The following is a 21,327-nucleotide window of genomic DNA, read 5'->3' as shown; positions in this document are numbered from 1 at the left end:
ATTGTAGATATACAGTACTATTCTAATATTGTCCATCTCCTAAACAATTGTTTCGATATATATCTCGCACCTCTACAATAAACTGATTTATAGTACGCTGCTCCTGCCTCAACTCAACCTTTACTATTACCTGATACTACTAATAACCACAACTAACATGGTCAAGGAAATTAAAGTAATGGATCAGCCATGTTTTGTTCTCCAAAAATCTCTACATTTCTATATTTTTTGCATTGTTCTTTTCCTTAAATGTCCTTACTCTCTTCCATCTAAAAGTGTAACCTGCAGGGCACTGCCGTAAACCTGGTTAATCTCTCTGCACATCTAATGTGTTGGGCTCGGTGCCGTTTGGGTGTCTCCCCCCATCTACTGCTGAGGAACCGAAAGAAGGAAGTGTCACGAGCTGCATATAAAGTTCGTATGTGAGCTCAACGGGGAGTTGTATACGTGCTGTTAAGTAGAAGGCAGCAGAAAGAATAGCAGAAGTGTTGTTTTTTTATACACAGAGGCTGGCCTTCTGCTTTTATGTTCTCAGTTAATGCATGTGGCTGCTCTTCACCTTCTGCCTTTTTATGAGGACTGAGCTGAGGTGCTTCTTCTATTGCCCACTCAACATCCTGCTCATCCTTTTATGGGCGCAGATTGAGTGAGTACCAGGCTTTCCAATTTATCTATCATCCCAAGAGGGAGACAACACCTAAGAGGGAGATTTCTAATCTCATCAGAATTAAGAGGAAAAAAGTTCATGTTTGTTAATGTTGACGCCAGTTTCGGCATCACTCACGTCGGCCATGGTGATTTCAGAAATACGGTATTTAGTATTCTACCGCACTTTAAGTTCGCGATTTGGATTCTGGGACGGAACACGTCCAGCATTCAGAGCGCAAGCTGGAAAGTACGTGCTCCACACAACTGTCGCTGCAAAACGTTATGCTGATTGTTGTGCAACTCCTTTGTTGACAGCTCATTTCATTATTGAAATATTGAAGAACTATGAAAACATTTCAGCAACAATACAACCTTGAGGATGCATTTAGTATTTGATAGTTTATGTACAGTAGCATTATAAGCATGTTTGACCAGGGTGCACTTGCAGTCATGCATAGTTATACAGAAGTAAGGTTGTAGTTGACTAAAGACTGTGTTACCGTGTTTCACACCTATTTACATTGTTCAGAAATGCATCCAAATAAGCCTGTTTCCCCTCACTTCTGCTGCTGAAGCTTGGCTGCAAGTCAGTGTTTTTAGTGGCCTCTACAAGCCTCTGAGCAGTACTGCGGAAAGCTTGGTTCTTCTTCTCCCATCCCATTTCATTTTGTGACCGTGTTCAGAGGCCCGTTCATGCTCCGCTCTCTAACATGACCCGTGCAGCTTCTTTTAGAGGTCTGCACATGCGCTCTGAGGACCACACAGCCTCAAACCCTTGGATCTATGCTCAAACCACGCTGAATAAACCTGTGTGGGAATCTTAGATGTTTGCAGGTTTTGCCCTAACTGTGCAGAGAAGTGAAGAAACGGCAGTACCAAGTTTCAGCAAACTATCTTTTAGTTTAGGCTCTGTTCACGTTTCCAATGATTCGACGTTAGTTCAAAATACGGGCAGTATTTTAACAATATGGAGTGCTAGTTTGTGTAATTAATTAATCCTTGAAGTGAGACTATTTACTTCATTCAGTATTTTTTTACAGTTATGGGAGTTAAGCTGCATAGGATAGATGTTTGCCCTTCACGCAGGAGACTGGGGGTTTAAACTCCCTTTTGCCTGTTAATAAATTTCACTTTTGTGTACAATCCACTTTATTTTGATGAACAGTCCAAGTCTGCTTTCCCATCCATAAAAGTCACCCCACGCTACTGCTGTGCATCAATCTTTATGATTTGAAACTGCACTCACAAGATCCCAACTCAAGAGTTTTTGGAAATTGCATTATGATTTGTTAAGAAAGGGAAATTGACTACAACTGACTCCCAAAACTTCTGGTGTGGGTCATTTAAATTGTTATAATACCAATAAAATAATCAGCCGACTAATACACATTTTGAGCGTGATAGTTATCCGTCATTGTTCTGGGTATAAGTGCATTATAAAATTGAAAGGGGAAGTTGGTTAAAAGGTTAAAAAGGCAATGACCAAATCGCCCAGCAATCTCCCAGAATCCACAATAATTGACAATGATTGTAAGCCTTCTCATACCGAGGTAGTAAAAAGACATGGGGACCTTCTTTGTACGACTGTATACTTTTTTTGTGTCTGCTCAAAATGGCAGGAAATATACATGAGGAAATAACCTTAACCACTCTTCCGCTCTACAATGTTTGTCTATCATCGAGTGTTTACTGATTGTTCGGCTGAATTGTAGAATTACCCTGCTGAGTGAACGTTTGAGAGAACTTTTGCTGTCGGATAGAGCTGCAATATGAATGTGTGCATATATTACAAGTGCGAGGCCACAGGATGTTAGCTTAGCCACTCAGCACACTTCAACAATACAGACAAATTTAACTTTACTTGGCTGTAGGTTCATGCAGTGAAACTGACATTTTATATGATAGGGTGGATTATTGACCAAAATGTATAATCTAGGTTAAAAATGCTTTTACTGGAGGAATGTTAAATGCCCCACACAAGTGCAGAAATATCACATTACAATACGCCTTTGTTCAATTTTTATTTTATTTAAATTCAGGATAATATTGATCATTTGATATTTTGCTACACACATGTTTTGGGCCTTGTTCTTGAACACATTTAACACATTGAACACCATGACTCCATCAGTTTGTGCCAAACTGATGGAGTCATGAATGTGATCAACATGTTGTTTTCACAAAGATCATTTGTGGTGGTCCTGGAGTTCTGTTTATGGAGCAAGCAACTAACAAGTTGAAACTAAATATTTGCATTCAAATTGTCAAACGTCCTTTAAATGATGTCCATAACAGGAAAGACACGTAACCTAAGTGAAACCGACATGTAAAGTATCATGAACTACAGTGTATATTTATAGCACAATTTCTTACAAATGTATTCAATATAACTGTTGCCATAGCAATGAACAGTTCAAAAGAAAATACATATTTTCGGCAGAATGTCGTGTATAAAGAGGAAGTTGAATGAATAAGAATAGAAAAAGGAGTTATGTTGTCAATGTGCTGTGAGAATGTGTTGTATGTGCGGCTCTAATGAGGTTGTGTCGCACAGAAGGTTGAGTGGAGGATGAAAGCTGTTTTATGGGCACTTTTAAACTGAAACACGTGTGGGCCTATTTTGGCCCATGTAGTAAAGTTCTTCTGTGTTCCTTCAAAAGACCCACACTCATGAATCGTGTGTGAGATTCAGGAACAAATGAGTACACTTTTATAATATCGTTCAACAATGTTCACAATTAGATTCACAACTAAATTGGATAAATACAGTATGTGGAAATATTAAAGTAATGCTGCTCTCAGGAAAGATGTCACATTTCAAGCTAGCTCATGAAAAATAAAATTTTTAACCCTGTTTCAACTCTAATAATATACTATACTACAGTATTGTACTATTAGTAGTGTAATATATATATTTTTTATCATATTGCCATTAGGGGTGGGCAATATTGCTTTTTTTGGAGTAGAACAAGAGTCAGATGATAATAATCCAACAGAAATGTGTTAAAACTCATATAGGTCTGTGACGTGGTTAAAACACATCTTCAAACTTATTAGTTTTTAATTATCAAACACTTGTAAAACATGCAGAAATAGCATCTTATACCCTTTAATTTTAAGTTTACAACATCTCTTTCTGTAGCATTATTTACTATAAACGATATGCATTTGAATATCGAGTACCGGTATATCTATCACAATATTATCAACATTTTGATATAATGTCCACCTTTAATTGCCATTCTTTCACAGGAAACGATTTTACTTCTGCAAACAGCTTTTGAACATGCCTATTTATCTCCTTTATGACAGATGGACAGAATGAAAGATACAGAGCTAACACCACATTGTGTGAAGCAAAAGAAACGCTGTTTTAGCAGCTTCAGTAGAGTTACTAAAGCACCAGTTGTGCTTTTGGCACAATATTCACATCCAGTCACAGTTCTCATAGTTGATTTACTTGACCTAAGAGCTTAGTATAGTATTGCAACCATTCTGCTATTTTGAAACTACTTAATCTATTGAGTTTTGTGGGTGACATGTTCCAGTAAAAGCGCTGTAAACATGAAGGGTGCAAAAGGGAAGGAAGTCTAAGGTGTGAAAACAATAACCACTGAGGGAGGATGAGAAAAACAAAACGGTCACCAATGCGATGCTGAAGAGAGCTTCCAATGACTGCTCACATTTTGTCTCTCATAAAGACTGAGAGCTCAGATCAGATGGAGGTATCAATTCTCCTGCCGGATGAATGTGGTACGGGAGCTGCACGGGTGACTTCCTGTTTGTCAGCGGTGCACAGGAAGTTAGAGGCCGCTAGAGGTTGCATATGAATGTTTAAAATGAGTGCTCTGTCCGATATGAAGAGGGATTTTCTTTTTACTTTTAAACAAAAAACATATACATATAATAGCCTGACCTATTATTAATTTCAGAACTCCAGTATTTGAAAGCCAGTGTTTTCCTTATTCGAATATATTTTTCATGAACATTGATCGTGAGCTTTTTATTGTTATCATATGTTTTTTTATGATTTATTGGTACCCTTATAAACAATTTGATGCTTGAGGAATTATGCTATCAATGATCATACAGTTACATTTCCTGACAGGCTCTCAGTGGAACACAATTAGTAATTTGTGTAGAGTTACTTTCAGAATACTTACTATGTGCCTTGTGTTCATCAGGGTGCAAAGTCCTGTTCCAGTGAAGTAACGTGGTGAAAACAAGATGCCAGCCCCTCCGCCTCCACCTCCCCCTGGGCCGCCACCCCCTCCCACACTGTCTCTGGTCAGTATTTCTTTTCATATTGTATGACAATTGTGGTGATGTCAAGATGTTTTCTTGTATTTATACATTCATTGCTTTTCATGTATGACCGGGTGTCATCTGTTGTAGATTAGTTTTTTTTATTGGACGGTGTGTATCACTGCCTGTCCAAAGAAAAGTCACCACCTGGATTCATCATGGAAAATGGATACGAGCCTCCTATCGGACAATAAGGCTGGGTATTGCCAAGACCCTCACGATACGTATACCGATACTTGTATATTTCGATACAATTCCCTCATTACAATACGTATCCCGATACATTTTTGAAAAAAGGGTTTTTAAAAATGTGCCAAATGGGTAAGAAAAATGTATGAAATTTCATGTTTATCCACAAATCACTTATTTATAAATCCATTATGCTCTAATAACTTCATACATCCAACCAACTGATCCAAATAGAAATATATGGGCATATACATACACATTCTAGTAAAGTATTGCATGTTTCTTGCCAAATAATTGGCCTGGTCTGAACATGCTGCAGCAGCATTTTCTGCACGGATCAGCTTCTGATCAGGTCCACAGCTCCTTCTCACCTCGACCGAGAGGAGCACAGCACAAACAGCTTATCAAAAGTACTATTCCACCTTGTTTAAAGCCTATGGGTCACAAAAATAAAAATAAAATATTGATACTGTGTTGGCCCTGCGACGAGTTGGCCACTGTCCAGGGTGTACCCCGCCTAAGGCCCAAAGTCACTGGGATAGGCTCCAGTCACCCGCGAGCGACCCTGAAAGGGAACAAGTGGTAGAATATGAATGAATTGATACTGTGACTCCGTACGAGTATCGATAGTCGAGTCTGTGACAATATATCGCCATATAGATATTTTGAACACAACCCTGTCGGACAATGGCTTTCATCCCAACTGAGTGGCTTCTCATTCTGAAACAACCATGTGCAAAGACAAATCCCATGGTCATGGAAAAGATGTCAGTATGTCTGAGAAGGGTCAAATCATTGGCATCAAGTGGTGACTTTTTTTTTTAGACAGGCGATATAGTTTGGTCAATTATTTATAGCTTGGCAATTCAACTATATTTTCCATGGGGCCAGATTTTCTGCAGTCTATTCTCTGGGGGCCGACCACACAATTGCACAACAATTTTAATATTTATATCCAATATCCACAAACAACGCTACAGGAAACTATTTTTTAACAGAAAATAAAAATAAAACCATATTTCTCTGTCACTTAAAATGGGGCAAAAGCAGACCAAGCAAAGACCAACCCAGTGTCAATCAAAAATCATAGTTGAATTGGAGCTGATCATAGCAGCAGATCTAGAACTAGACCTAGTCCTGAACTAGACTGACGACATGTTTGCCAGGCTACATTGCAATGGGGTCCATTTTTCCATGATGGGCCGGAACATATTGCTTAGTGGACTGCCAATTAATTAGCCCTGATTCATAGGCATAATGTGTCGTAAATGTTCTTGTGATGCAGGCCAACACCAACAAGCCAAACCTAAACCGTTCTGAACAACAGGGAAGAAATGCTCTCTTAACAGACATTGGCAAAGGTACAAGATTAAAGAAGACCGTCACCAATGACCGCAGTGCTCCTACTCTTGACAGTAAGTCTGGAGTTGCCTGTATATGTCACTGTAATTGGTTCAAAAAATTATCATTTTAATGCTTGCTGTGTCTTTTTTTTAGAACCTAAAGCAGGAGGTGGTGGGGGAGGATCCGGGGGTGGTAGTGGTGGTGGTGGTGGTGGTGGTGGTGGTGGTGGTGGTGGTGGTGGTGGTGGTGGAGGAGGAGGATTTGGTGGAGGCAGTCCTTCCGGCCTTGGTGGCCTCTTCGCAGGTGGGATGCCAAAGCTGAGGTCTTCAGGAAACAGAGACACCAATGGTAAATCCATTGCTTTATCACTTTCATCTCTATTTTAATATGATCTGTGTATTGGTCATGTGTTGTAACATATTCTTCATGTATACTTTGTTGTTGTTGTTGGTAGATTCGGGCCCTAGTAGAGCACCCATTCTGCCACCTGGTGGACGGCCCTCTGCTCCTCCGTCTTTTGGGACTGGAGGACGGTCTAGTGGTCCCCCGAAACTCTCCGGATCTCCCTCTGGTTTGAGAAACGGTGCCCCCGAGCTTCCCAAAGGCCGGCCTAATTTCTCCAGACAGGATAGTCCTGGTGGGCCTCCTCCGGTCCCGAACACTCCGCGACCCAACCAGAGCCCTTCTTCCCGCCCAGGCCCCACTCCTCCTTCACTTCCTGCAGGCCCCAGACCCTCCCCTTCTGGACCTGCTCCTCCTCCTGGCAGGCATGGACCTCTTCCACCTCCTCCAATGGGATCAAGGACAAGCCACTCAACCCCCCCTCCTCCAATACCAAATGGGACCCGTCCAGCACTACCTCCAGGTGGGAGGCCCCCACTTCCTGATGAGAGACCCCCTCCACCACCAGCGCCTTTGTTAAGTCGTCCTTCTATGCCCCGTGACATTCCTCCTCCTCCTCCTCCTCCTTCTGTCAACTCCAAACCTTCTCCAGTTTCTTCATCACCGTCTCCCCGCTCTTCTGCTGGAGGCGGAGCACCGCCACTACCCCCAGGTCGACCGGGCCCCCCACCTCTTCCTCCCACTCCACCTGTCGGAGATGACCACAGCACTCCACGACTGCCCCAGAGAAACACTTCTCTCAACTCGTACGTCCTCCCCTTCATCATACTTGCCTGTGCAACATAACATTTTTGACTTGCTGCTTATGGTAACAGTTGTTTTTTCTCCTCAGTCATTCCTCTGCTCCTCCACATCGATCAGGACCCCTACCACCACCTCCTAATGAGAGGCCACCAGCTTTGGGGCGGAACCAGTCTTCAGTACGCTCAGGTAACTGTCACGTCTTAAAGGTGCAATGGACGATTTTTTGGGCGATTTGAGAACGCAGGCGGAAGTGCGCATGCGCACTCCCCCGTGTGGACTGATACAACACACACGTGCGTTTGTTTATTAGCGCGACGGATCACATCACATCTCTCGTCTCCCGTAGATTTCCGTCTTTTATGAGTCAACTCGAACAGTCTTTCTCTGTCTTCATTTCGTCCCGTACACTGAGGGAACTATATTATGATAGATCAATGCACTTAGGCACGTGGAAACGTGCTGCTCTCGGGGGACGAGCCACACGCGACTGCAGGTGAGCGCTAGGTGCGTTTTATGATTGATATGTGGCAGGACTAATCGGCAGTCCACGCCACGAGGAAATAAGACTCAAATTTGGGCCAAAAAAATCGTCCATTCAACCTTTAATTTGAGGGTCAACAAAGTTCAGATTTTTTTGTCTGTTACAAAAACATTATTTTTCTTGTTAGTTATTGTTGTAAGTTATGCATCACATGTACGATTAGTTTGTTTTCACTATACGTTTCCATGTTTTTCAAAGGGCCTCTACCCCCCCCTCCGCCATCCAGCCGGCAGAGTGGGGGCAGTATAAGATCTTCAGCAGCCCCTCCACCAGTAGGACGTCCTGGGCCTGAGCCTCCTCGAAGTGGGCTTGGTGGTAGACCACCTTTTCCCCCAGATAGGCCCGGGGCAGGAGCACCTCTGCCACCTCCTCCACCAATAGGCAATGGATTTCAAAACTCTCATCCCAACCAGATGCAGGGTGAGTCTTCTCTCGTTTGTTTAGTTTTGTTGTAAACTTTATTTACATAAATACAACAATACACACAGAAGTTACATGCAATAATTCTACTCTTTTCCAGATGAATGGGAGTGTCGTTTCACTTTCCACCCAGTGTCAGACCTTCCTCCCCCTGAGCCCTTTGTGCCCTTTCAGAAGACGTATCCAAGTAAACTTGCAAAGAATGAAGTCAGGGGTCAGTCACAGTCTATCAATAGATTACAATCATATTAATGGTAAATTGTGTATTCAATGGTTATGTTTAAACTATTTTCCTCTTTCATTCTAGGTTTTGGTAAGAAGGAGCGAGGAGCACCTCCACTTCCTCCTGTACCGAGGTGAACGAAAGATGAAGGCCCTTGTCCACTATTCATTTAAAAAAAAAAAAAATCTCTTTCAGTTTTGCTTTTTTTTTTTCCATTGGCCCGTATCTGTGGCCAGTCTTGGACCTGACTGTTACAACTATGGGTCGTCTTTACTCAAAGTGCCTCTGCTGCAGCAAATGTTAGCACATAAACATCCAAGGCCATTCTACTTCCTGGTACACCGTCTTCATCCACAAGGCGTTTGGCATTCTAAGCATGCATTTTTGTTCTCACAAAAAATACATTGCCACAGTGATGTGTAAAATGCTGGGACTATTTTCCCCAAGACATTTTCTCTTTTGCATAAAATGCAGAAATGTACCTACAAGAATGCTGCATACGATATTTTCCACTTTAAAAAAAAAACTAACAAAAACTGTAAAAATGCAAACTATTACACAGGTACTAACTAGGATGTCAAAAACAAAGGTTACTGTATTTTGTGTCCCTGCTCACCAAGTCTTGCCCTGTTTGAAGAATGTAATTTCAGGTTGACTTGTCTGACTTTTTGTGCCTCAAGTTTTTGGTTTTCTATGGCACGTTTGTTAATTTTGTTTAAATGTGTTATGTTGCATAACACCAGCAGGGGGTGAGCAATAAAATACACTGTACATAGTTTATAAAACATTGTATGAACAAAATATCAAAGAAACAGGTGAGTGATCTGCCAAAGCCCCATGTGCCTAACAAGACAATGTTAAGTATAATTCTTTGTATACAACGGTACGGTCTGACTGGTGAAGTTTCTAATGGTATTTGTTTACAGTTAAAGTCTTTATTTGTAAGTGCTGCCTTGAGTAACTATGAAGGACCTGTGGATGTATTTGAATGATATATGAAGGACTTTATATTTTAAGTTATGTTTCAGGAACATGCGACATTATATTTTCACTTCACCCATGCAGTACTGCTTTAAATTACTTATGTGTACTTGTTATTCCGTTCTCTTAAAGACAATCATGTCCAGAAAGTCAAACAATATACATATAAATAAAATAATTTAATATTTGAGTACATATTTACTGCATGTCCTCCCATCTCATCTCCCATTTCACACTTTCCTGTCTAATGAAGCCTACGGGCAACTTTTTAATTTTTTTTAAATGAAAGAAAATATTCCAATGGCTCTATTACAAAGATTCAGGCTCAACAAACTATTTGGATTTGATCAACATCCACAGCCAATATTACCCATTATTGATACATTTATGAATGACTTCCTGCCATTAGATCCTCTTCTTCCTCCTTTATTATTACTATACTGCTAACTTATGTCTAGTCAGTTATTTATCAGTTCTCAAATTCACAATTTGCAATACATTTGGAGAAACTCTGACTGCACCAAAACCTGCTGTTGCAGCAAGAATCAGGTGAATGTCATGTCACAGTATTAGCATTTCCTTTTGTTGTGAAATGCTAATGGGATCCATGATTGGATTCATGAGATCCATGATGGGATCTAAGGGGATCATGCCGAGGACTCCGGCCAATGATTTGAACACTGGCATTTTTTCGACTTCCACTAGATGGCGCTAGAGTCTTTTCTGCGGCTCTCGCGGGGCATTACACGTCACGCTGTTCTTAAATCTACTGCTGAGTTTGCCTTGGTCCAAGATGTAAGTAACAAACGCCTGACTATTTTAACATGTTTGTTTGTATATTAACATCATATTAGTACTTCCAAAAGTGTTTTGACTGTTTTATTTATAATTGTATATTGTGAATGGGACAGGAGCGCCTGCAGTTGCCCTCTCTTGTGTTGTCCCCCCTCACATCTTCTCTTGAATCTTCTCAGATCATTTGGGGGATGAAGCTTCTGTGTTTTGGCTGTGCTCAGCAGAACATTACCTGGACTGGCAAAGTCACTTTCACCAGTTGTTCAATGTGCTGAGCCTGAAGCCTCATCCGGGCAGACACACTCCCCTGGAGCACAAAACAGCCGCTAATCCGCATTTCACTGAGCTCTGCCTCGTGTGAAGTAAGCTTTATTCTACATAAAGACCCTTTTGGCTTCACATTTCAGGACCTACTCATCCAGCGTGAAACTGTACTTTACTGCTATTTTACTTTGAAACTGAGGTGCTGTGGTCTGTCCAAGCGAGGGGTAGTTTATGCTTATTTTATTTACTACTGTGAGCTTGACCTGAGCCTAGGACCATACCTGCTTGTCAGTGCCTGGTCTGGTCAGATTTAGACTTGGATGGGAGACCACTGAGCTAACACCACACAGGGGCAGCAGTGGACATGATTTAGGACTTGATTTACCCAACAAAAGGTTAGAAATCAACATTGAGGCAGCAGATTGTGGCATTGGAGGTTCAGTCATCAACATTTCCTCCACATTGCCCAGTATGACTGACGTGTGGGTTAAAAAAGTTAAAATCATTTGTACACCATAGTCTCTGGAATCTATGGTAGGCACGGCATCTGTTTCCAAATCTGCTGTAAGCTGTATTGATGCAAGATATTCCACGCGAGCCGTTTGCTTATCCACACACAAAAAGGAAAAATAGGTTACGATATCTTCTTTTGAAATCATGCTTTGTGAAATGTTGCTTCTGTTTCATTCTTGCGTGGTGATACTGTGCTGCCCGTTCATAGCTTTAAGATCTTTTATACCATGAGATAATTGTCTATGGTGTGAAGTATAAGTTGCCTCTACTATTTATTTTTTATTTTCTGATCATCAAAAACAGATTTACCTCACTGCCTTCACTTTGATGGACATAAACTTTTAATGATGTTCCCCCATAAAATGTCAGATTTCAAATATGTTTGTCACATTTTGGGTGCTGGAGTTGGAGTCAAACTGACAAAGGATGACAGACGAGAATTGACAGCTGAAGGAAAAAAAGCATTGAGATTGAGAGAGCAGAATATTCAAGAAGAGGTCTGAACAGAGCCAGACTTGTGCTGTGTGTGACTGAAGACAGACACCAGTTACACACCAGTTACACACCAGTTACACTCCAGTTACACACCAGTTACACACCAGTTACACTCCAGTTACACACCAGTTACACTCCAGTTACACACCAGTTACACTCCAGTTACACACCAGTTACACACCAGTTACACTCCAGTTACACACCAGTTACACACCAGTTACACTCCAGTTACACACCAGTTACACTCCAGTTACACACCAGTTACACTCCAGTTACACACCAGTTACACACCAGTTACACTCCAGTTACACACCAGTTACACTCCAGTTACACACCAGTTACACTCCAGTTACACACCAGTTACACACCAGTTACACTCCAGTTACACTCCAGTTACACACCAGTTACACTCCAGTTACACTCCAGTTACACACCAGTTACACACCAGTTACACACCAGTTACACTCCAGTTACACTCCAGTTACACACCGGTTACACACCAGTTACACTCCAGTTACACACCAGTTACATTCCAGTTACACACCAGTTACACACCAGTTACACACCAGTCACACTCCAGTTACACACCAGTTACACTCCAGTTACACACCAGTTACACACCAGTCACACTCCAGTCACACTCCAGTCACACACCAGTTACACACCAGTTACACTCCAGTTACACACCAGTTACACTTCAGTTACACTCCAGTTACACACCAGTTACACTTCAGTTACACACCAGTCACACTCCAGTTACACACCAGTTACACACCAGTCACACTCCAGTCACACTCCAGTCACACACCAGTTACACACCAGTTACACTCCAGTTACACACCAGTCACACTCCAGTTACACACCAGTCACACTCCAGTCACACACCAGTCACACACCAGTCACACTCCAGTTACACACCAGTTACACTCCAGTTACACTCCAGTTACACACCAGTTACACTCCAGTTACACTCCAGTTACACACCAGTTACACACCAGTTACACTCCAGTTACACACCAATTACACTCCAGTTACACACCAGTTACACACCAGTTACACACCAGTTACACTCCAGTTACACACCAGTTACACACCAGTCACACTCCAGTTACACACCAGTTACACACCAGTTACACACCAGTTACACACCAGTTACACTCCAGTTACACACCAGTTACACACCAGTTACACTCCAGTCACACTCCAGTTACACACCAGTTACACACCAGTTACACTCCAGTTACACACCAGTTACACACCAGTTACACTCCAGTTACACACCAGTTACACACCAGTTACACACCAGTTACACTCCAGTTACACACCAGTTACACTCCAGTTACACACCAGTTACACACCAGTTACACTCCAGTTACACACCAGTTACACTCCAGTTACACACCAGTTACACTCCAGTTACACACCAGTTGCACTCCAGTTACACACCAGTTACACTCCAGTTACACACCAGTTACACACCAGTTACACTCCAGTTACACACCAGTTACACACCAGTTACACTCCAGTTACACACCAGTTACACACCAGTTACACACCAGTTACACTCCAGTTACACACCAGTTACACACCAGTTACACTCCAGTTACACTCCAGTTACACACCAGTTACACTCCAGTTACACACCAGTTACACTCCAGTTACACACCAGTTACACACCAGTTACACACCAGTTACACACCAGTTACACTCCAGTTACACACCAGTTACACACCAGTTACACTCCAGTTACACTCCAGTTACACACCAGTTACACTCCAGTTACACACCAGTTACACTCCAGTTACACACCAGTTACACTCCAGTTACACACCAGTTACACACCAGTTACACTCCAGTTACACACCAGTGAAGTGTGCTCCAGCTTTTTGTTTGTGATTTGTGATGGCTTTTAATTATCAAATGCTAAGAAGTGTAAGAAGATTTCAATTTTCATTCATAATTTGCATTATGATTTCATTAACCAACTTAATTATATATACATGCATACTTCCAGCATATAAGCTAGTGCACCAAGCCAATATAAAATGAAGTAATGATGCTAATGTATTATTAATGGACTGATTATTTTTGATGACTTCTAAGCAAGGCATAACTTTATTTATGTGTGGATTTTATTGTACTATTACATTTAAGGGTGAAGTTCAAATCATGTTTTTTTTCATCACGACTCGTGTAATATCTTTATGATTCCTTCAGATTTAGATGGTAAATCCACGGTGATTTGTTTAAGGCCAGACTCTGCAGGTGAATGAGAAAAATATCTCACATAGAGAAATATAAAGGATTTTAAAAGGATGTAAAATGACCAGAATTACACAGGTTTCGACAAATAAATCTGAAAAATAGATAGAGCCAGGTTTAATGTTCTTGACATTTGATAAATATACAAGATCTAACAAATGAAATGCACACAATTTCACATTTTTGCAGTTAATACTTGGACTTAGATAATAACAAATGCCAGTATATGACCCTTCTTAAACATACTGAGATCTTTTGCATGACCACGGGATTTGTCTTTCCACGTGGTTTGTTTCAGAAATGAGAGGCCACTCACCGCATCAAGGTGGTTGAAATACTGTGGTTTATACTGGCAGTGTATTTTGGTGCAGGTTGGAAAATGTAGTTGTTTCCATATGACACATTATTTGTTCATAGAGACTAAACTGACCAAAACATTTAAATAGCAGTTTGGCCTGTTGGGTCTCAAGCAAAGTGCTTTATTAAACAGAATTGCGGAATCATAAAAATGTCACCAACGTAGCATATTGTGTCAGGACTCAGGCTCACTAATATATTGCTCAGCCGTAGTTAGAGAAGGAACAATGAAAGAGATCTCTGAACGTAAAGCCCTTTCTGCTGCCCGGGTCCTCTGCACTATAGCTGCCCTCGAGTATGCGGATTGTCTATAGGCCCAGATCTGAGCGAAGAGTAAATCCCTACAACTCTGTAATTGGGTTGTGGCGCTGTAATTAGCCAAATGATATACAGAACAAGGCCTCTGAGCTGCGTGGATTATCCCAGGCACCTGAAAAAGAATAACGTCTTTTTGCGCTGTAGTCTTTGTTCATGCTCCCACTTGTACCACTGCAGCACGGCGCTCATTGTTATTCCTTCCCCAGTGCCATCAAGTGTCTTTGTTCTCTGTACAGTACGACTCGTGCATCCCTGCCCCTTTTGGAGGTGAAGACACAACATCAAACAAGCATTCAGCAGGAGCAGGACATCATCTAAGGTGTGTGCGTTATGAACACGATCTTTAAACATTATTAAAGGTGCACCATGTGGTTTCTCTAGTGGAAAGGGAAGAATCAGAAAAGGTTTATTGCCATTGTCAATGAATATTTCACAAACATAGGAACTTGTTTTGGTGATTTGGTGCAACATAAAACAATAAACAATGATAAAACAACCTATATATGACCCCAAAAAAAAGCAATTGAATCCACTATAGATAGAAAATAAAATAGGCTTTACGATGTACACACATTTAGAGTTGAATTTACATATGTAGTGCAAAAAATGAACACTGCAATGGGTGATTAAATGATGGTTGAAGTGATTGCTTTATCTAGAATGTTCCACAGAATGGCATTAAACGTATACAATACATAGAAAAACATGCATTCTGACTGTAGGTGGGGTCACATCTCCACAGATCTGACCTGTTGGTGCTCTAATGCCATACAGTGTTACATTTTTGGACAATACAATAAACTAAAAAGTGTTAAAACATGTCTAGAAATGTATTGAGGTTTAATCATTGGAAGAATGTGAAATGAATCACAAAACTGCAGATCGCTAAATTATAACATTATTTTCATCAGCATTTTTTTACTATAAACACAAAACAGTTGACTCAATACTCAAATTTAGCACACACAAAATCACTAAAATATCAAAATGTATATATATTGCCCATCTCTAATTGTGAAACATTCTAGAATAAACAATAACAAGCCGGTGGCGGACACACGACGTGAGAAGTTACATCATATTGTTTTTTACATACATCGATGTTTTTTACGTGTGCTCTTTTCTGCAGACGCTCATGAGGTCAATCTCTTCTTATTGTCGAGACCTTTTCTATTTTCCTTCATGCTCAGTGGCTCTGCTCCAGGGGGTTTTCTGGGCCAGGGAGAAACACGCAGAGCCAACTTCACATCACATTATATTACGTAGCAAAGCATGGGCAGCACCAGCAGCACAAGTACTCCCAGTGGATTGGGAGTTAATGGGCACTGCCAGTTTATGCACACATGTCAATAACTTTAGGTTGTGCTGATTGGTTTGTTCATTCACTGCAAAAGCATTTGTAAATATTTAAAGACAGTTCTCATGGTTCATTGTTTGCACTTTAGGGCTTTTTGTGCTGTCCAAGGAAGACAAGTCAAAGCTGTTCCACACTTAACTTCAAATATCATTACAGCGATTGTACCGTTTTTCTACCTGAATGTGTTTTCATCCTCTTCAATATGAATATAACATAAACGATACATCAGCTATAGAGCAGAAACCTTCAAATCTCCAAAATGGCAGACATAAACTATCAAATCCCCACACAAAATGACAGTATATCAATCGATCAGTCAGAAGCTGCAAGTTTGAGAACACTATTTTTACAGTGTATGTGTATGCAGTATTAATGTTGCACCAATCTATCAAGCCTTGGCAAGAACAAATACCCAAGTTGCATCACGATGTTGAGTCTATTACATAGAAATGAAGTAGATAATGAGAACATTGTTTTTCTAATTAAGCTTTGCTAATTTTGGAGAGACTATAATGCGGGGTATATTGAAGTAAAACACAAATTATCAAAGCCTTTTTTTATTCAAGCAAGTAAGTATAAAAGCAAAAAATCATAAAGAAAGATTGGAGAATAAGATTAGGGATATGAACCCAAACTGTTTCTGTTGGTTTTGCACGAATAGTAAGTCAAACAGCCCTTTGTGTGTGTAAACACATCCAGATTAATATAATCAGCTAAATTGCCTGTAACATCAGAACAGGCTTTGCTTTTAAGTCCCACTGACTCACATAATGAGACACAATCAAAACTCAAGACATGATGGCAGGGGCCGGTCTGCTCTGAGCTGTTGGAACAGCATGCACGCACACATCCACATAGGCACGCTAAAAGAGGGCTAATTTCACATTAACATGTACCAGTGACTTGGAACTAAGTGGAAAAGCACATCTGAATAATTAGGTTCAAAACAGGGCTCGGGTCTCTGTAAAATAACCTTGAGTTAATGAAAACAGCACAAACTCACACAGAGCGGTCCATGCGTGAGCAGCCACACATTCTGAGACTTAGTCCCTTATGCCGCGTTGTCCTAATGCTGCGGAAAAGAGACAATGAGATCTTTGAACTTGTGACATGGAGAGTGCATCACAGAACAGCAGTTTGCCCACCGACCTTTACAATGTCCAATTCACCATTTTAGAGCTATTTGAGTGAATGGGACACATGTCCTTTTTAAATAAAAGCCAGTAACACGAGGCAAATTGATCTTGGCTGTATAGTAGGGCTGCAAGGTGTGTCACAATCGAAGCTAAAGCACAATTTGAATGGTCGCAATTAGAAAAGAATGGCAATTATTCAAATCCTTTTCAAGCATCAAACTATCATGTCGTATTCTGACTAAAAGCTGTTCTTCAATCTCAGATTTGCTCCTGGATGTTTAAAATGTGCAGTTTGAACAGAATCAATCATGTCGCCAGTCAAATAGTAATTGCACTGTCAGACAAATCACAATTAAATATTTGGGCATCGTTCAGCTTTACTATATTTGAATTGATTATATGCAAAAAGACTTCATTCCATACTGTGGCGCATTCCAGGCAAATCGATTACATCTCCATGGAGACAACTCAGAAAAGTTGCATGGAGCACCTTTACATTTCTGTCTCCTTTCATGTTTCATTATTAAACCATCCTAAGTGATTCTAGACTAAATACTTCCTGAATTCCACACCGGTATATCACCATGTTAATACATTTGAAAGGAGTCTGGTCTGGGGAATGGCAGTTGGCAGTGTTTCCACCACTCTTTGAAGTCAGTGTAAATAGGGGTAGGCTGAAATGAACTAAATACTTTCCAGAAAGAGTTCCTTCTAGCCCCAAGGCTCTTAATGATCGTATAGACGGACACTGCAAATTATTTGACAGATAAAACCTTTTCCTACCTACTCTTTGCATTCATATGAGTTTCTTCAAAGGACCTCATTTCCATACTACAAACCCAAATGTGTCTGAACACTCTTTCCTGCAGGCGCTGGAGGAGAGTCTGTTCTGTCGCTACTCTGGGAGAAGAGAGGGGGATTTTTGAGTGCAGATTAGAGGTTTGAGGCTTGGCACGTACATGGAAGGTATTCTGTTTATTAGTGGGGGCTTTGTTGTGTAGCAAAAATTACAATATTAATGTATAAGTGACCGTAATTATCCATACACTCCATGAGGCTATAAAGGTTCATCGTCCATCATGTCCTCGTTCACCCCTCTGACCTTTCATGGGACGCATCATGACTCTGACTATCATAATGTGTTGTGACATTACAAGCTGTAATGGACTCATGCTGTAATTATGACTTTATCATTCTGTAGCTTTTAGTGCAGTACATCAATATCACATATTAATGCATTACAGGAACATGACTGGGGCCTAGAGGGTGTTTTAGGGCTAATATTTGCACATAATGTCCCGAGAGTTTTTCCTTTCTATTTTTCAAATTGTAGCGATCATTATAAGTGCAGGATAATTGTTATAAAATGCTTTGATTATAACTTGATTTAACATATATATGATGACATTTATGTTGCCTTTTTTTTCTAGAACATGCAAATCTGTACAATGTGGGTAAAAATCCTTGCTAACTGTCCAAAAAAGACAGAAGGCACTAATCTGAGGATTGAAGCTTCACCTTTTAGAAAAATGTGTAGTAAAATGATACTCAGGGCATTGTGAAAATGATAAAGTAAAGACTGTTTATTTACTTGGCCAAGGGAACAATGTTTACAGCCCGAGAGGGAAAAGTATTCAACGATACAATGGGAGCTGTCGTCTTTTATTGCAGCAAGAGGACAGTTTAGCTAATACAGAGCATAGCGCTTTTTTCTTCTGGAGATTAAGCATGTGTTATTTTAAGATGTTGATCATAAAAAGAAGTGCACGGTGGCAGAGCGGTTAGAGCTTTCGCCTCCCAATAAATAGATCACACCGTCCAGAGACAAGAGGCAACTGTAAATTGGCCCTAGTGAGTGAATGTGAGTGAATGTTTGACTGTGTTAACCCTGCGACGAGCCGGCCCCTGCCTAAGGCCCAAAGTCACTGGGATGCACTCCAGTCACCCGCGACCCTAACCCCTAACCCTAATGAGAACAGGTGGTAGAAACTGAATGAATGAATACAAATAGTAGAGAGCAAACTTACTAAAAGGTTGGTGGTTCAGTTCCTGTTGCTTTAAAACCAGAATATGACAGTGAACGATTCTGGGAACATTTCGACAGGTTTACTCTAAACTTTGAGATAGGTAAAGCATTTTTCTCATTATGTCATGAAAAACAACAATAAATCATGCTTCGGTCTGCCCTAATTCATGCCCTTTCAGCCTTTTAGCAGGACTGAACAGCTCTTGACTCATGCTTAAGTTGACGGCGAGTCGAGATAGTGACAGACATGATCAACAGGCTGCTTTAAATAAAGTCAAATGAACACTTCTTTTCTCACAGGTCCCAAAGTGGGACTTTATAAGTAGCAACAGCCTCCGAGTGACTTCACACTATGAGATCGTGAGCTCAGATATCAGATGACCGCTCTGTCACTGCACCTATCCCGCGTTCACACTTGGCCCTAAATCTCCGCCACGACAGGCCTCATTACTGCATAGATGTGGTCCAATTACACACGGCTGCCGCTGACAGACACATTTCTGTTTGCACCGAGTAAGGAGGGGGTAACAGTGGCTCACTGGTCAGAGGGTAAACTTTACTGACACTTGTGTTTGTTAGACGTCTGAGCAGGTCTATGCAAGCCTTTTTGCTGAATTCATATGGCAGGGCAAATTAACGATACCGTTTATTGGTTTATTCATTTCAAAGCGAGACGAACAAACGCAGAGTAAATGACGTGACATGTGTATCTGTTCATTTCCTTCAATAAGATGAAGATTGTAGTTAGATCAAACCTTTTAACTCTTTAATAGAGCTGCCAGAAGCTGTGGTTTTAGAGACCTTCCATTTACAGTATGGATTTCTACTTATCACCATTGAATTTAAAAAGAAAAGTGCTTGTTTGTGTACGTCTCTGTGACTATTTCTTGTTGAAATCTTCATATTGTGATTCAATAATTCTATTTAATGCAGCTCGTTGCTCAAACACGCATCCACTTGCTCTGAGTCAGTCACAGGGAAGTTTGGACTCTTAGAAGAAGCAGAAAGACAGTATAGTAGAGCTGGAATGTTCATGAATTGTGGTAATCATTTTTGGCTCACATCTATGGCCCTACATCTCAGTATCACAGTTTTTGGTGGTATCAGAATACAGCCACAAAATTACTTCAAAAATTAATTGTATGATTTAATTTAGACTTTTAAATGATAGTGTGAGTTTTGAGAGTTTCCCTTAAAGGTCTTCATTCCCCATGTGTGGACAATAAAGGAATATCCATCTATCCATCTATCCATCTATCTATCTATCTATCTATCTATCTATCTATCTATCTGCTCTTTGGGTAATTATCACACAGTCAGTTCTGGGACTAAACAAGCTAAGGTCCTTCTATTTAAACTCTTCTCTAAATCCGTTTGTCTTCATTTGACTTCCTTGAGACTGCCTCTTCTGCTCACTGACGTGCCACTTTGAAAAGTTTTTGTCCAAGAATTCAAATATCAACTTTTGCGCTCCAAAGCTGGCTCTTGTGTGTTCACAGAGTCATTGAAGCATGCAGCTCTGCCTTCACCTGGTGCCCAAATGCAGTCAGACAGTAAATATGGATGAGTTTGCTCCTCTCTCTCAGACTTTCTTGAGATTTGTGTTGAGCACTTGGTCCCTGGAGCGTTTCACCAGCCACGCTTTTCATGAATCTTCTGTTCACTCTTCAATTATTCAGCCCACAACAGGTAGAGAGGGGAGAGAGATGGATGCAGTCAGAGAGCTCAGGGAAATCACCTGTAGGGCCCTGGAGGTGCTCACATGAGGAGACGCTGGAGGTCCAAGGTGTAGAGCATATGGCAAGTGAGAAGGTGTCTGCCATCTGCTTCTCTCCATGTAGAATAACTAACTCACATATTTCTTTCTTGGATTTATTCAATGAGGGTTTTATTGCAAAGAAACAAACCAAAAGCATGACATGAAAAACAAGACATGAAAAGTGTAACTTGGCCTGGGGGCATCTTCTGCTTGTTTAATGCCATACTGTGGAATATTCCAGGCATAGA

The 21,327-nt window shown here is 40.8% G+C and overlaps 1 protein-coding gene across 1 annotated transcript; it reads left to right on the top strand.

The window, feature by feature from the left end:
- The first annotated feature begins 491 nt into the window (after positions 1–491).
- wipf1b (WAS/WASL interacting protein family, member 1b) lies at positions 492–9,983 on the top strand. The gene is made up of 9 exons (XM_072436835.1): positions 492–646; positions 4,833–4,935; positions 6,428–6,557; positions 6,640–6,834; positions 6,941–7,634; positions 7,721–7,818; positions 8,372–8,593; positions 8,694–8,807; positions 8,901–9,983. The coding sequence occupies exons 2-9, from the start codon at positions 4,876–4,878 to the stop codon at positions 8,951–8,953; spliced, it is 1,566 nt and encodes a 521-aa protein (XP_072292936.1). The 5' UTR covers positions 492–646; positions 4,833–4,875; the 3' UTR covers positions 8,954–9,983.
- The last annotated feature ends 11,344 nt before the right edge of the window (positions 9,984–21,327 follow it).

Source organism: Eucyclogobius newberryi, unplaced genomic scaffold (genome assembly GCF_026437365.1).
Source record: "Eucyclogobius newberryi isolate DKJ021-1_F unplaced genomic scaffold, fEucNew1.0.hap1 SCAF_8, whole genome shotgun sequence".
Lineage (NCBI taxonomy): Eukaryota > Metazoa > Chordata > Actinopteri > Gobiiformes > Gobiidae > Eucyclogobius > Eucyclogobius newberryi.
The sequence above is the reverse complement of the archived record's forward strand: the minus strand, read 5'-3'. Positions and strand labels throughout refer to the sequence as shown.

What these genes read in the sequence shown, in the direction of transcription:
- wipf1b (XM_072436835.1), top strand. Translation starts at nt 4,876, where the DNA reads ATGCCAGCCCCTCCGCCTCCACCTCCCCCTGGGCCGCCACCCCCTCCC. An exon ending in TCATCCCAACCAGATGCAGG is followed by an intron (nt 8,594 to 8,693) that starts GTGAGTCTTCTC and finishes ACTCTTTTCCAG; the next exon opens with ATGAATGGGAGTGTCGTTTC. An exon ending in TGCAAAGAATGAAGTCAGGG is followed by an intron (nt 8,808 to 8,900) that starts GTCAGTCACAGT and finishes CTTTCATTCTAG; the next exon opens with GTTTTGGTAAGAAGGAGCGA.